Source organism: Protopterus annectens, chromosome 9.part0 (genome assembly GCF_019279795.1).
Source record: "Protopterus annectens isolate FY-2018-M chromosome 9.part0, PAN1.0, whole genome shotgun sequence".
NCBI classification, from domain to species: domain Eukaryota; kingdom Metazoa; phylum Chordata; order Ceratodontiformes; family Protopteridae; genus Protopterus; species Protopterus annectens.
Window position 1 is genome coordinate 406,963,099 of NC_056743.1, and position 17,098 is coordinate 406,980,196.

The following is a 17,098-nucleotide window of genomic DNA, read 5'->3' on the forward strand; positions in this document are numbered from 1 at the left end:
GGGGTTGCTAAGTAACTTAATCAAGGAAATCCGGTTCAGCAGTAATGACGGAAGATTGAGTAAGGCAGTGAGGGGTTGTTAGGAAACTAAACAAGAAAATCCCGTTAAGCAGAAATGCCGGGAGATTGAGTAAGGCAGTGAGGCAAACACTAATGAAGGAACCTATGTATAATAGCACCAGATTGAAAACCAGCCTCCCAAAGCCTGTCAGTGAAAACAATCGCACAGTTAGGCAAATATTTAAGTGTTTGAACAAAATCTGTTGGCAGGACAAGGGAGGTAACAGCAGTATGATGGCATTACAGCTTCTGTTTCAGGCCAACGCTCGGTTAATGGGTATAGGGGTACACTTGCTAAAAAAGTAAAAACAGAATGGCCTAGGACACCTGTGCTTGCCACTAGAGTGAGGGGAGCAATGGCAGACATAAAAATAAAACATACATTAGTTACACATACAGACTCTTTTATATGAGAGACCGCAGTCTGCAAAGTATGGTAGGTGGACCCTGAACTATTTGGCATGTAGCCCCTGAGCCAAAAAGGTTGGACACCCCTGGTATAGAGAGATAAAGGCCTGACTATGAACCTTGGTAGCCTAATAAATAATTAATGACTTAGCTACCTATTAGAGCTATAATGGGGAGGACAGGAATGTTGACACTTAAGCCACCTCACCTGTCTTGGAGTAGGACAGCCAGGAATGAGTGTCTCAGACATGCTCACATTTTAGAATCTCTTAGGAATCATAGATCACATGGAGGTGCCGCTGATAGGGGGTGATGGTGAGGATTGTGGTATACATGAAGACATGTCTGTAGTTATCACATACCATACATGCATGCAGTGTTTGCATAATTTACATGCGTACAGTGATCACATACCATACATGCTTGTAGTGACAGCATACCACACATGCATGTAATGATTGCGTACCATACATGTGTATAGTGATCATATACTATACACACACATTGTGGATTGCATACCGTACATGTGTGCAGTGATCACATACCACACATGTGGTGTAGTGATTGCATACCGTACATGTGTGCAGTGATCACATACCATACACACACACAGTGGATTGCATACCGTACATGTGTGCAGTGATCCCATACCACACATATGGTGTAGTGATTGCATACCGTACATGTGTGCAGTGATCACATACCATACACACACACAGTGGATTGCATACCGTACATGTGTGCAGTGATCACATACCACACAAATGGTGTAGTGATTACATACCGTACATGTGTGCAGTGATCACATACCACACATATGGTGTAGTGATCACATACCACACATATGGTGTAGTGATTGCATACCATACATGTGTGCAGTGATCACATACCACACATATGGTGTAGTGATTGCATACCGTACATGTGTGCAGTGATCACATACCACACATATGGTGTAGTGATTGCATACCGTACACGTGTGCAGTGATCACATACCACACATATGGTGTAGTGATTGTATACCGTACATGTGTGCAGTGATCACATACCACACATATGGTGTAGTGATTGCATACCGTACATGTGTGCAGTGATCACATACCACACATATGGCGTAGTGATTGCATACCGTACATGTGTGCAGAGATCACATACCACACATATGGTGTAGTGATTGCATACCGTACACGTGTACAGTGATCACATACCACACATATGGTGTAGTGATTGCATACCGACCCATCAGAAAACATTAGGCACATGTGACTTACCCAACCTCAGGCCTGCCTCTGCAAGAAGCAGCAACGGCTTCCAGCCTCACTTCCAACAAGACACCAGTGTGTTCAGTTTGGGGGAGGTTGGTGATCCTGGCCTGGAAAGGTTAAACATCCTGCTGAGCTACACAAGTAAGTGCCTGCAGATTGGTGCGAGGAGCTGTGTTGTAGCAAGGGTACAAGCTCAACCAAATCCAATAAGAACCACCGCGCACTGGGGAAAAAAAACGAGAAAAGACTCAGTATTCCAGACAACAAATCCTGCTTAGAAACAAAGCATGGGCTAAGTGGAGAGCAAACAGAAACATCTCTGATCAACTACATTTTAGGCAACTGAGAAATACTACAAAAAAGGCAATACTTACAGATAAAAAGAACTACTACTGTAAACTACAGCAAACACACCAAAACAATCCTCAAAAATTTTGGGCTAGTATCAATAAACTCCTTTCTCCGGGCCACTCTCAAACACCTACCCCTCTTGGTGCTAATCCAAATACCCCCCATCTAACTGCCAATACCTTTAACTCTTTTTCACTGATTCCATACAATCACTTAGTAGTCAACTTAACCCTGACAATTCTAACCTTCCCACTACCCCACTAGGATCTCTACCTTCATTTAAACTACAACCCATCTCTACTACTCTCATCTATAAACTCATTCAAAATCTCAAGCCATGTACTCCTTCTGCTGACCAACTACCATCACAATATCTCCAAAAAGCAGCCAAAGCTATCACCTACCCTATATCTATCCTCATAAATAGAACAATCACAGAGGGAACCATTCCAGCTATGTGGAAAATCTCCCATATTATACCCCTACACAAAGGAGGGAATTCAACTGACTACTCAAACTACCGGCCCATAGCTCTTTTATCACCCTTAGCAAAAATTTTGGAAAAATGTATTCACAAGCAACTTTTACATCACCTGGCACAAAATAACATAATAGCAGACTGCCAACATGGCTTTAGGCCATCTCATAGTACCACTACTGCCCTTTTATCCTTTATAGATACCATTAATAGAAACCGCAATAAAAACATCCCCTCATCTGCACTCTTCATCGACCTTTCGAAAGCTTTTGACATGGAAAACCACGCCCTCATAATCAATATTCTTCAATCCCTTTCCTTTGACTCTCAAGCTGTTAAATGGTTCAGCTCCTACCTCTGTAATAGGCAACAGGCAGTTCTCTGGGAAAATCAAATTTCATCTGTTCTGCCAGTCACCCTTGGAGTCCCTCAAGGATCTACTCTTGGACCACTACTTGTTCTGCCAGTCACCCTCGGAGTCCCTCAAGGATCTGTTCTTGAACCACTACTTGTTCTGCCAGTCACCCTCGGAGTCCCTCAAGGATCTATTCTTGGACCACTACTTGTTCTGCCAGTCACCCTCGGAGTCCCTCAAGGATCTACTCTTGGACCACTACTTGTTCTGCCAGTCACCCTCAGAGTCCCTCAAGGATCTGTTCTTGGACCACTACTTGTTCTGCCAGTCACCCTCAGAGTCCCTCAAGGATCTGTTCTTGGACCACTACTTGTTCTGCCAGTCACCCTTGGAGTCCCTCAAGGATCTATTCTTGGACCACTACTTGTTCTGCCAGTCACCCTCGGAGTCCCTCAAGGATCTATTCTTGGACCACTACTTGTTCTGCCAGTCACCCTCGGAGTCCCTCAAGGATCTGTTCTTGGACCACTACTTGTTCTGCCAGTCACCCTTGGAGTCCCTCAAGGATCTGTTCTTGGACCACTACTCTTTTCATTATTTATCAATGACCTCCACATAGCAATTCCTCAAGCCACCTGCATTCAATATGCAGATGATTCAACACTTGTATGCTCAGCAAACTCCCCATCAGAACTATATCCGCTAACTCAAACTGTTTTTAACACTGTAGAAACATGGTTTACAAAACGCTGCCTCCTCCTTAATGCCAAAAAAACCAAACTCCTTCTCTTTTCCCCCACTACCAAGTCTGCCCACATAGACTTCTCAGTTTCTTCCAATAATGGCACTGTCATATCCCCTGACTCTACTACTAAACTACTAGGAATAACCATAGACAATAACCTTACTTTTGATCACCATATAAACAACACCATTAAAACAGTAAACAGAAAAATAGGCTCCTTATACAAAATAAAACCTTTCCTAACTCCAGTAGCCAGAACCAGAATTGCTCAATCCCATCTAATCTCTACTCTTTTGTATGCATCACCTATTTATACCAACCTAAAGAAACATAATCTTAACAAACTTACAACCTCCTACAACAACATCGCCAGATTTGCCACTGATAATCCCTTTAGAACCCACCACTGTTTGAATCTTCGGCAACTAGACTGGCTTGAATTCCAAAACCAACTCACTATTGCCCAACTTTCAATTGCCCACAAAATATTTTACCAACCCAAAGCCACCCCTATACTCTCCAATCTCCTTATCCCCTATAAAAATCTGAATTCCCTACGTTCGTCTGGCAAACTCCTCGCAACCATAATAATAACATGGCTGGTGACTCCCTTTTTACTAACAGCTGGAAAGAACTGGAACCGGCTACCTACTGAACCAACCCTAATAACATCCTTGCCTCTCTTTAAACAAAAAACTTAAAAAACACCTCAAAATTCACTGGTTATGCCCCTGTAGCAACCCTGACTAACTACCCTCTCCCACCTCTGTACTTTACTTCTCATTTCCTTACAAACTTCAAAACTTTTAAATTATTAAGCTTGCAAGCGAGTTTTGCACTGTTTTAAACTCTACTCTATATACAGTTGAATAATATTCGATAAGAAGTGAAAACTTCCTTATGTTAACTTACTGTGCTACTTTCTTGCACTGCTCTTTATGAATATATATTATTTACTGATGCCTTTCTAAATGTAAATACTTTTAGCATGTACATTTTTTTTTTCCTTTTTAAGCATGGAATTACATTTTAATTGTTATTTTTTTTTCTCTTTCTGTTATCTTATTGGAGCTTTTCTCCCCGGGCCTCTACTGAAAATGGAAATATATCCAGCTAGACCAGCCCGGTTAACAAATGTAAAATAAAATAAAAATAAAAATAAAAGATTGTATGAAGTGCTAGAGGTATATATGTTCACAGCTGTTGAGTACAAATGTGTTAAAGCAAGCACATGTTTAACACTACTTTAAAACAGAGAAATGGTTCAGTTAGTAGTAAATATAGGATATATTCTTATAATGCAGTTTTATTATTGTTTGATTAATTTAACATTGTATTCTCATTTACAATTGTCTTTAATATGACAGCAACATGCAGTTACTTGTTTTATAGCAAATATACTCTATGATCATAAATAACATTTTATCAGCAAACTAATTAGTTAAATCTTAAATGCATAAAAATAAGAAAACAAAGTTCATCATGTTCTAGTATTTTGTATTATTTCATTCCAGATTCCATCACATTTGGGAAAAATGATAATAAAAGAAGAACTGGAAAAATCTGTTCCTGTCAGAAGAAAGACACGCTCTCTCCCTGATCGAACACCATTGCATACATGTGAGTTATGCAGTTATGCACAGATAAATAACGATTTTCATTTCCTATATTACTGTGAACTGTTTTTATTTGTACTTTACAATGTGGTTCATCCAGACTTATAAAAATGTATTATAAGAAATTAAGTATATTTTTATTGAAAATTCTTCTCATATAATCAGTGCACTTTCAGTACTTGTTAAAATATAGTAATAATAATTGTATACAAACAATAGAAAAACAGCTGAAACTGTAAATGGGTTAAGAACTACAGAGGAATTGAGTTGTTTTTGCAATTAAATTATATTTTTAGTTATTCCTCACATTTTCTAAAATAGTATATTCTACAGCAGTGCAAGTTATTTGTCCCATTTGTATTAATATTTGGATATGAATAGTTACTCATTCTTTGCAATAAAATGGTATGCCAGAGGTACTCCAACTCTGTCAAATGCAGCTCACTATGATACAGACAGAGGTGTGATAAATACAATATAAATACCAGACAGGGGTGTGATAAATATAGTGTAAATATCACATCATAACCCATGCAAATACTGCTATGGATCTCCTCTGAAATTAGGCCATTTGACTAACGGAACTAATATGGTAAACAAATTATAAATGAATAGAGCAGTTACAGTGCAGGTACCTTGTACATTGTGGGTACATTCAGGCACAGTGAGAATCTTAATGAAATTACATGCATTGATATTGCAGTAAGTTATCATGCTGGTGTTAAAACTGAAAAATGTGTCTGAAGTAAAGGAGCATTTCAAATATCAGGGCTAAAAAGCAAGACTGTTTCAGTTCTGTATACTACAGTAGGTTCATACACTAGTTTTCTGCTTCTTGTCTGAGATTCCTAGGTTGCACAGCTGCAAACCCATGCAGTGCTTATGGGAAGATGTTCTCTAGGTCCTGACATGGCCGTCATCACAATTTCAATTAGATTTATGCTGTCTTATGCAATTCTTTATTTGGAAACTGTTCAGTACTGGATATGCATCCTTTGCCTAACCAAATGTGTCCTTTCATATCTGTTCATTTTTATTTCCTGCTGTTTGACCTTATTTCTGATTCTTTATAGCTGTCTGCTGTGTTTTTCTGTTGCTTGCCTGAAGCCTAGTTTCTTTACAAAAAATCTGTCAGGTGTGGCAGTAATATGTACAGTGATGCAGCTTTACTACCGTGGGTTTGAGAATCAGATCTTGAGAGAGCGGCTGTCTGAGTGTGGGAGGAGGACTGTGTGTGTGCTTTTTTCTGCCTGACAATCCACTGATTACAGCTAGAGGTGTACATACAGACAGGAAATAAAGTTAGTGGGATGCTGGCCGATGTCTGTACCAGTGCACAGGTGTCTAATCATGTATATGCTTTCCACAGTGACATCACTACACACTACATTTTGGAAGGGTATTGGGCGGGGGGCAAATACAAAAGAAATTAACCTGTCTGAGAGAGTAGCGTTTCACTGACCAAGCCTGAACTCTCTGAGAAATAAATGGGTACATGTGCTACAAATGGAATCCTGACCACCCAAAATCAGCAGGAAAGTGAATCAAGAAACAGATATATAAGCACATAACATGGTCTGCTTTTTAATATTTTTGGAACCATGTTTGGCAGTTCATTGTTGTAAACATAATAAGCCATTATTGGTGCTTTCTGCTAACCTGAGCAGACTCACACAGCCTCACTTTACATACTGAGATAGAGATTAGAGGCCAACATGGAGGGATAAATGGCACTTCACTCAAATCTTGGACAACAAGGGATTCTACCAACTACAGAAAGACTGTAACAGAAGGGAAATAATTCAGGATTTGAGCCAAACCAGAAGAAAGTCAGGTGTGTTCAGGTCAAGGCACTGTCAGTGGTCACACAACTCTGCTGTTTTGAATGAGTTACAAATACGCCAATTGTGTGGAATTTTAGGGGACTGGATATTACTTAACTGGGTAACATGGTAAGAAAGAAGTAATTTGTCAAAATAGTAGAGTTATAAAATGGTTCAGGGATGGAATTGTCAAAACTAAGGAAACTTGCTTAAGGAATAAGCAGAAAAAAAATTTGTTTTTCTCTCATTTTATATTGCATTTCATGTTTATATTATACTAATGCACATTTAATGTCTCTGTAAACCAGCTACAATTACTCTAAATATTAAATCAGTGTCATATAACTTGTATTTATTCTTAGCCAATGTGTTCACATTATGTCTAATTTAGTACAATTATTTAAACCATGGATATTTTTGTGTTATTTTTGAAGATTGTAAAATGATTGTTCTTGAAATGTTTTTGTAATACTGTGGAACTTTTGGCCACCAGCCACTGCTGAAAATGGACAGCTACCCAGTCGGGCCCTCCCTTTTATCAAATGTCGATCGATAAATAGATAAATAAATAAATGCCTTGGCAACGAGAGCTATATGTCATGTGGTCATAGAAACAACAGGTAGGATACTCGCCTTTGGTGCAGAAGGTTGTGAGTTCTAATCTCATATTAAGTTGTTGGATTGCTGATACTACATAGTGTAGCATGAAGGGGGATGCACTCCTGACTGTGTCACCTTTTAAATGAGATGTTAAACCGAGGTCCCATCTGCTTGAGTTGGTAGTAGCTCAGATGAATGTAAAAGATCCTAGGGCATGTATCAGAAAGAGGGGAAGTTCTCAGATGCCATGGCCAAATTTCCCCTGTCGTATAAATACCACCTCAAGTCTCCCCTTAAGAGAGGTCACTACCCTAGTGGAACTAACCCAATCAACAAAGGTTAAATAAATAAAATAAAATCTTCTGAAGAGCTTAGTCTAAATGTATGCCTTGTATAGGCCAGAAAGCTCATCTTCAGTGTCTGTGTCATTTACTGACCATACTAATTAACCCAAGTATTTCATATGGCATCAGTTGCGAAAAAAATGAATTATTTGTTTTCAGGAGTTATGGTTTGGAAGTGTAATCTATAGTGGAAATTGCCCCACCTGCACTAACCGGGATTTCTCTCATTGCACAGGAAGTTGATAGGTATCTAGAGGGCTTGTAGTCAGAAATTCGCACAATTTCACATTGTCAATGGAACAGGTGAGAAGGCTGAAAAGGTGCAACATACCACATTTCTGCATGTGGCTGGGGAAAAGTCTGAAATGTACGTAACCCATTTATTTTCCTTGAAGAAGAGAGAGAGAATAGAACAGCATTTACAAACTCAGGACTTACTGGGACCCTAGAAAGCATGTTATTTTACTAACCAGTTATTGTTAAATGGGCAGAGTGTTCTAGACAGACTGTAGATGTTTATTTTATTGATCTAAAGAATTGTGTAAAAAGATTGTAACTTACACAAATAGGTGAGTGATTAATAAGACAATAGTTTGTGTGTAAAAATGATTAAACAAGGGGAACATTATTAAAAGAAACAAAGATGATCTTATCAAACATTGTACATGTGTGCAGAGTAAGTAAATAGTTAAAAATAATTAACTGAGGAAATGGATGTAGATAAAAGATTAATCAGTTAAAAGGCAAAACTGAGAACATAAGAATGTGTTGTCAAGGCAACTGATTTGAAAAGAGTTCATGTGAGGTTGCAAAGTATAGTTGTGTACTCTTACCATAAATGTAAATGTTCGAGTGTGTTCACTGTTGCAGTCATGACTGTAGGGTTCTTCCTGCCAGCAGAAGCCCCCGATCGGCCAGAGTCCCAAAGTCTGGATCGGGCGTCAGCTGAGGTCACTTTTATCCTGACGTCAATGCGCCAGAAGGTATAAAGACCTCAGCTGACGCCATTTCCCCAGTTTTTCTTGCCCTAGATGTCAGGTGCCCAGAAAGAAAAGGCTAAAAAAGAAACCATGCCCAAAACCTCATCAGCCAAAATACCTCATAACAGATAATACTCAAAGAAAAAACAAAAGAAGGGGGTAGGAGGGAGGGTAACCCAGACTGCAACAGTGAACACACTCGAACATCTACATTTATGGTAAGAGTACACAACTGTACTAAGTCCTTCGTGGCTCACTGTTGCAGTCATGACTGTACGGTTGAGTCCCAAAGCTAAGAAAGGGTGGCTTGAGGAGAAACAGAGGGAGCGGTCACAAAACCTTGCAAAACCGCAGAAGCAAAACCGGCCCTGGATTTAGAATAGAGAGGGAGGTTGTAATGCTTAGAAAAAGTATGTACAGAACTCCAAGTAGCAACTTCCAAAATATCCTTGGTAGGAACCCCACAAAGAAAAGCTGCTGAAGTAGCAGTAGCCTGGGTAGAATGAGTCCTAACATTAACAGGAACTGGATTACCATGATAAGAGTAACATAACTTGATGCAATGGGCAATCCACTTGGAAATAGTTTGCTTAGTGATTGCTTTCCCTTGAACAGTAGGAGCATAAGCGACAAACAACTGATCAGATTTCCGGAATATCTTGGTCCTGTCCAGGTATAAACGAAGCTGCCTGTGCACGTCTAAAGAGTGCAAAAGACTTTCTTCCTCACTTTGAGGATTAGGATAAAAGGTAGGCAAATGAATAGACTGATTCAAGGCCACTGCCGAAACCACCTTGGGCATAAAGGTGGGATTAGTCCATAGAGATACCCTGTCCTGATGAAAAATAAGGAAGGGTTCCACAGCCATGAGTGCTTGCAATTCCGAAATTCTTCTAGCAGAGGTAATAGCTAAAAGAAAAGCAGTTTTCCAAGACAAAAATTTCAAATCCGTGGAAGCTGCAGGTTCAAAAGGAGACAAGGTCAATTTCTCCAAAACATAGTTAAGATCCCAAGTGGGAACAGGAGCCCTCATAGGGGGCCGAATATTCTTAGCCCCTCTAAGAAATTGGTTAAGGAATGGATGCGAAAAAATCAGAGGATCCATATCGTAATGTGCAGAAATAGCAGAAGCATGAAGCTTAACAGACGAAAAAGATAATAATAAGTATGTAACAACTCTGTCAGATACTGTAAAATCAGAGGAATGTTCGGAACAGCAGAATCACCACCCTGGACTTGATTCCAGGAGCAAAATCTTTTCCATTTACCCGCATAAGATTTTCTAGTGCTGGGCCGTCTAGCTTTAAGGCTTACATCCATAAACTGTTTGGAAAGGGTAGAGGTGTTTACAGACCCTGGATCCGCCAGGCAGCTAGATTCAGAGTTTTGACATGACTGTGCAGTATCCCGCCATCCCGTTGAAACAGTAGATGAGGGATTTGAGGCAGAATCCAGGGAGGCTCCTGAACCAGGTTCATCAGAGTGGAATACCAGAATTGCCGAGGCCAATTGGGAGCCAGTAAAATCATTTGCGGTCTGTCCTGTTTTATCTTCAGAAGTACCCTAGGTAGAAGAGGAAAAGCATATACTGAGAGGTGTTTCCAACTGAATGAGAGGGTATCCACTTTCCATGCTAGTTTGTGGTAGGTCCTTGTGCAGAATGTCGGAAGTTGATGATTCTGAGGGGATGCAAAGAGATGTATGTCAGGACATCCCCACGCCTTTATAATCATCCTGAATATCTGAACATCCATTAGTGTGGATCCGAAATGTGTCTGCTCAATGTGTCTGCCAGAATGTTGTCTTTTCCTGGCAGGAATTGCGCTTGTAAGTCGACACTGCAGGTCAGAGCAGTGTACCATAGAGTCATGGCTAATCTGCACAGGGGGTAAGAGTGAGAGCCCCCCTGCCTGTTTATGTACCACATCACTGTAGTGTTGTCTGTCTGTATCAACAATTATCCTGGTAGAAGAAGGTCCCTGAAGGCTATCAGGGCATTCTGTACAGCTAGCATCTCCTTCAAATTTATGTGCAGGTGTGTTTGCTCCTTTGTCCAAATACCCTGAAGATATCTCCCGTGCATGTGGGCTCCCCAGGCATAATCTGAAGCATCCGTTGTCAGAACTTGGTTGGTCGGTGGAGGACAAAAAGGCTTCCCCTTGTTCTGTATACAGGCTTCGGCCCATCAAAGAAACTCTTGCTGGAGACAAGGCAAAATCGTGATCACTGTTTCCAAACTGTGGTAATGCTGAGACAATACACTCTTGAGGTACCACTGCAGTTTCCTCATATGCAGTCTTGCATATGGTATTAGTAGAATGCAGGAAGCCATGTAACTCAAAGCCTGCAGAATTTTTCTTGCAGTCAGCTGTTTCATTGAAGCCAGGTGTTGGAAAGAAGAAGCCAGTTGCACTTTTTTGTCTGGTGTCAAGGAAGCCATCTGGGTTGTAGTACTCAGAAGAGCACCCAGGAAAGTAATCTGTTGTGTGGGTACCAGATTTGATTTCTTTAGATTCACTGTGAAACCGAGGTACTGAAGAAGATGCTGCACAAAAGCTAGATGCCGAAGTAGAGTGTCTTTGTCGTCCGCTTGAATAAGACAGTCGTCCAGATAAGGGTATATTTGAATCCCCTTCTGTCTGCAAAACGCCATTACTGGTGCCAAGCACTTTGTAAAGACCCTGGGCGCAGTAGATAAGCCAAAGAGCAGCACAGAGAACTGGTAATGCTTCGAGCCTGCTTTGAAACGCAGATACCTTCTGCACTCTTGCCTTATAGGAATATGTAGGTAAGCTTCTTTTAAGTCCAAAGTCACCATCCAAGCATTCTTGCCCAACATAGGCAGCAGCTGCTGCAGAGTGAGCATCTTGAATTTTGGTATATCTAGGAAGGTGTTTAGTACAGAAAGGTCCAGGATTGGTCTCCACGAATTTTCCTTCCTGGGAACCAGGAAAAGTCTGTAATAAAAACCTTGCCATATTTCTAAATTTGGTACCAATTCTATGGCCCTCATAGCCAGGAGGGACTGAACCTGCCGTTGTGCCTCTGCCCACTGATGATTTGGCAGATCTGGCCAACCGTTCAGTTTTGGCAAGGTGTGGAAATGAAATCTGTAACCTCTTGAGACTATGTCCAGAACCCATTTGTCCCTGGTTATGTGGCTCCAATTTTGATAAAAAAGAGAAATCTTTCCTCCCAAAGGTGCTTCCAGGAGAGGAGCCCCTGGAACCAGAAAGGGAGAGTCATAAAGACCGTTTTCGGTAGGGTTGAGACTTATCTTCACCTCCCTTGGGAGAGGGGGCACTCCACTGCCTATTCCTAAAATGGGTCTGTGCCTGTCCCCTACCTCTGGAATGCCTGAATCTGCCTCTCTGAGACCTGTCCGTGCCCGGAAAGGACCAAGGTTTAGCTGGCCAGTGTCTGCTAAATCTAGGAGGTTGCACCTGTAAAAAATCCTTAACCGTCTGCATAGATTTGGCTTTGTCCTCCATTTTCTTTAATACCTTTTCAGCTTTGGACCCAAACAGAACATCGTGCTGCAAAGGGGCATCCAAAAGTTTGGCTTTAACTTGATCCGGCAAGCTTTGTTCCTTTAACCAAGCATGTCTTCTAATAACTGCGCCAGTTGTTGCAGCCCTACAAGAAGCTTCCAAAGAATCAAAACCACAATGCAGGGTATGTTTACCCACCTGTTCAATAGCATGCAATAAATCCTGTAACTCCTGATTATCCGCACCTATAGAAACAGCTGACATCTTTTGTTGAAATACAGACAAAAGGTATTGCTGATACTTCAGCATATGAAATTGACAGTTCAAAGCCCTAATAGACAATGTAGCAGACGTATAAACTTTTTTACCCCATCTCTCCAAAGCCCTGGACTCTCGGTCAGAGGGAATAGGATTTTTAGCAGAGGCCGCTTTAACACCCTTAGGACCCTAAGAAATTGTTTCCGGATCAGGTGAAAGATTCTTAAAAAGAAACTTGTGAGAATCTGGAACCCTATAATACCTATCCGGTTTGACCGGAGCAGGGGGAAAAGAATCAGGAGAGAGAGAAGCTTCCGAAAAAACATCATCTACAATGTCCAATACAGGGGGAATAGCCAGAGGCCTATGCTGTGGGAGAAGAAGAAAATCCCTAAGCCTTTTCTTGGATTCAGAGAATTCCTGCCCTTCCCAGTGAAAATGCACCCTCATATCATGCAAAGTTTCACCAAAAGAATAATCCTCAGGAGGAGAAGCTGAAGGAAAGGAATCTTCAGCATCAGAATCCTCATAAGGAGGAAAAGAATAATCCTGCTCAAGGGAAGAAGCAGAATTTGGTCTGAAGAATCATAATCGGACTGCAATCTAGGCTTCTTGTCAGGAGGGGGATGTGAACCCCTGAGCATAGTTAAGAGATTTTCAGCCATCCTAAGCATCTGCCTCTGAGGCCTAGGACCCTGATCAAAAGGTGCCTGTGCTTGCCATTTCACTTTAGCTGGAGCCTTAGACTTTGTCTTTGAATGTAAACCTGAATCCACATTTACTGGAAGCTGTGAAGGCCTGAGAACTCCCTCAGAAGCCGGTACCTGCCTACCGGCTCCGGACCCAACTGAGGGAGCAGTATCCGAAGGTCCAGTCCCTGGCAATTCTGAAGACCCCATTAGCTCCACACCGGAGTTGGTACAGGCAATTAGTTCAAAAGAGGCGGACGACAGGGGCTGCAAAGGTGCCTCACTGACGACCGACGAACCAGCAACTGGCAATAACTGAGTAACATCCTTTGCTGTGGACCTTGGAGGCCTGTCTGCATCCTTGCGCCTCTTACACACCCCAGAAGCCGGAAAAGAATCTAAAGACATGTTATAATTAAACCTTTTTCCAAAATAGTAAAAGGCAAAGTTATATCTACGCCTAATAGTACGCTGATTAAATCTTGCACAAAACGCACAATTAGCAACTTCGTGGTCAGGACCCAGGCAGGGAATACAGTACGAATGAAAATCCCTATGAGGTATTTGCTTCCCACAAGAAATACAATTATTAACTTTTTCTGACATTTGACTGGAGCAAGAAAAAGACCTCCCCAACGGGGTACTTATCTTATAAAACGAAAATCCTGGGATTAAATCCAAAAACAAACAGGAACAGGCCGACCAGCATCAGTGAACTGCAAAGGGCACCGCGCGGCAAGAAAGACTGGGGAAATGGCGTCAGCTGAGGTCTTTATACCTTCTGGCGCATTGATGTCAGAATAAAAGCGACCTCAGCTGACGCCCGATCCAGACTTTGGGACTCTGGCCGATCGGGGGCTGCTGCTGGCAGGAAGAACCCTACAGTCATGACTGCAACAGTGAACCACGAAGGACATCGTAACAGCAAAAAGATGGAGAAATAGAGCCATGGAGATAGGAACAAATTTTGCAGATGAAATTCAAGCCTCATACATTGGGTGTGGCTATACAATAACTGATAAAGGACAGCTAGAAAATGCATTGTGGTTACTGAAACATGGTTGCAAGTCAGATTGTTGGCAAGGAATGTTAGTTATGTGCTGGACCATAACTTTGCTTGTGTTTCATAATCATTTTTTGAAACAATTAACTTCCATAAAGACCCCTGGCTTTTCTATATTTGGAATCAAAAATATAATTGTAAATAGTATTGTCTTACAGGAAGGACAGCATTCCACTGCATGTTTAGGATTGTTGTATTTTTTCTTTACTCACCAGTGCATTTAGCTAAGTATTGATTTATGGTCTAACTATGATGCATTCTGTGTCACTTCTTGTTAAAATCAGGTGTTCTATAGCCACTCAAGCCCCAGCTGCTGGAATTCTAGTACCTCACAGCCAGGAACTTGAAAGGCTGTAAGCCCATTTGACCAGACGCAGGTGCTCAAACTCAAATGTAACTTCAGTGTCGCAGCTGCCGCAGCATTTCTTCATGTCCTAGGAGACGGATGGAAGTAGGTGCTCGCCGCTGACCATTTAAGTGGGGAAGGTGCTGTTAGGTTTAGGGAGGGGGGCAGGGAGTGTAGTATGGACTTTAGTGTTATGGAGGGGGATTGGAATTTTTAGTTTAGGGAGTAATCATGCATGGGGTGGGGAAAGGGGATTTTAGGTTTAGGGACAGGTGGGAGACTTGGAGTTAGGCACTGGGTGGGAGATTTTAGGGTTAGAATCAAGGTTCTGATGGGGCTAGTGAATGTAGCGGGAGATGAGTTAATGTGAGTTAGAGTACTTGCCGAAACGAGTAAGTGGCAGTGAGGAAGTGTGTCTGAAGCACATGAAGTAGACATATTAAATCTCCTGCAGAATACAGTATAAAATGATTGTTCCCACAAAAGACAAAGAAAGTTCTTCCCAAGTTTAAAAGTTATACATGTGTTGCATCTAAAATCAGTGCTAGCTTCAAGGCACCATAATGCTTAACCCATGTAAAGATTACAACTTACCTTATATTCTAGTTCAGGCTAAATATTCTATTTTGTGTATCAAAACAGAACCCCGAGTGATATATGTTAAAAACAGTTAAAAAAATGTAAAAATGTAGAGAATTATTTCAAACTCATTGCTGATCTGAAAAGCTAGTCATAGCTGAACCCAATGTTTTACGGTGGTCTTCACAGATCAAAGGGGTATATGAATGGAATAAACTGTATGAAAAGGTCAAAAGATGGAATCTTTTGTTCCTGGATTACTAAACAACATATAATAATATACAAAGACATTCTGTATTAGTTTGATATAGATTTATATATAAAAAGGTGGTCTTCCTTTGGATGGGAAGTTTTTTAAAGTTGTTGGAGGAAGATAAACACTCATCAACTTTTCACAGCTGTAATTTTCTTTCCTGACATCATACATAGTAAAATCCATGTTAATCCAAATATGAAATAAAGAAAACTGAGAGGTATTGTGATAGCATTAAATGTTTGGAGACGAAAAAAACCTGACATTTGTTTTGGTTTATTTTGCAGAAGTCAGCAATATTGCAAACGTAGTTTAAATGAATGCTAAGGTTATTCAGCACTAATACTATGGATGATCCTCACTTTTCAGAGTGTAATAATGGAGTGTGCATGGATAGTTTGTGGAGAATGTGGAAGTAAAGATCTTTAGTCTTGTATAAATAAGACATAGAATATGAAATATGATATAGCTGAAACTGTTTCACTTTCAGCTGTCACAGAAGACCAAGCCCAAAAAGTGCAATCAAAAGCTAAAAATACTGCATCAGTGGGTCCTGACGATATCCCCAGATACATCTTAAGTAGCATAAATCTCAGTTTAGCCACACCCCTAACAACACTGTTCAATCACAGTCTCCGTACAGGTTTTGTATAAAATGAATGGAGAACAGCTACAGTCATTTCCCTGCATAAGGGAGGACCTTACACTGACACATAAGTCTAACCAGCTTCATATGCAAAACCATGAAAATACTTATCATGGAACTAATCAGTCAGGACATAGGGAACCACCAAGCATTGGACTCATCTCACTTTGGACTTTCAAGGACAGGTCATGCTTACTTAACCTGGTGGATATTTTTGAAAAGGTCATCAAAGCAATGGCTGAAGGCAAAATGGTACACACTGCATACCTTGACATGGCCAAAGATTTTGACAGAATTCCCCATTTAGGCTTAGTAAAAAAGCTAAATAAACTGGGACTAAACCTCTGTGCCACCCACTGGTTTGCCAACTGGCTCACTGAAGGGGGGCAGGAAATAAAAACGGGAGGTTACCTCCATAAAGAGACCAGTCACCAGTAGAGTTCCCCAGGGTTCTGTGCTGGGACCTCTCCTGTTTGACATCTACTTTTCTGAAGTAAAAGCCAATACCAAAGGTCTCTCACTAAGTTTGCAGATGACTGCAAGCTAGGAGCAGTCATTGAATCCCCACTGACTTAGCCATGCTGCTTGACGTCCCAAATAAATAACTGGTATCAAAATCGTGGACTGAAACAAAATGCCAAAAAATGCATTACTGTATCCTTTGGAAAGTCATCTATCCAAAGGAGCTACCACATTGACAATACACCCTTAAGAGATAACCCAGTTGTTTGGGACTTGGGAACTCATAT

The 17,098-nt window shown here is 41.0% G+C and overlaps 1 protein-coding gene across 7 annotated transcripts in view; it reads left to right on the forward strand.

The window, feature by feature from the left end:
* Nucleotides 1-17,098, forward strand: part of DMTN (dematin actin binding protein) — a 1,900,252-nt gene that overhangs the window by 1,305,757 nt on the left and 577,397 nt on the right. For all 7 annotated transcript variants that reach the window (XM_044082941.1, XM_044082937.1, XM_044082938.1 and 4 more), the window contains one exon: nucleotides 5,176-5,281. In XM_044082941.1, the coding sequence (XP_043938876.1) occupies nucleotides 5,176-5,281 (106 nt within the window). The remainder of the gene's footprint in view (nucleotides 1-5,175; nucleotides 5,282-17,098) is intronic.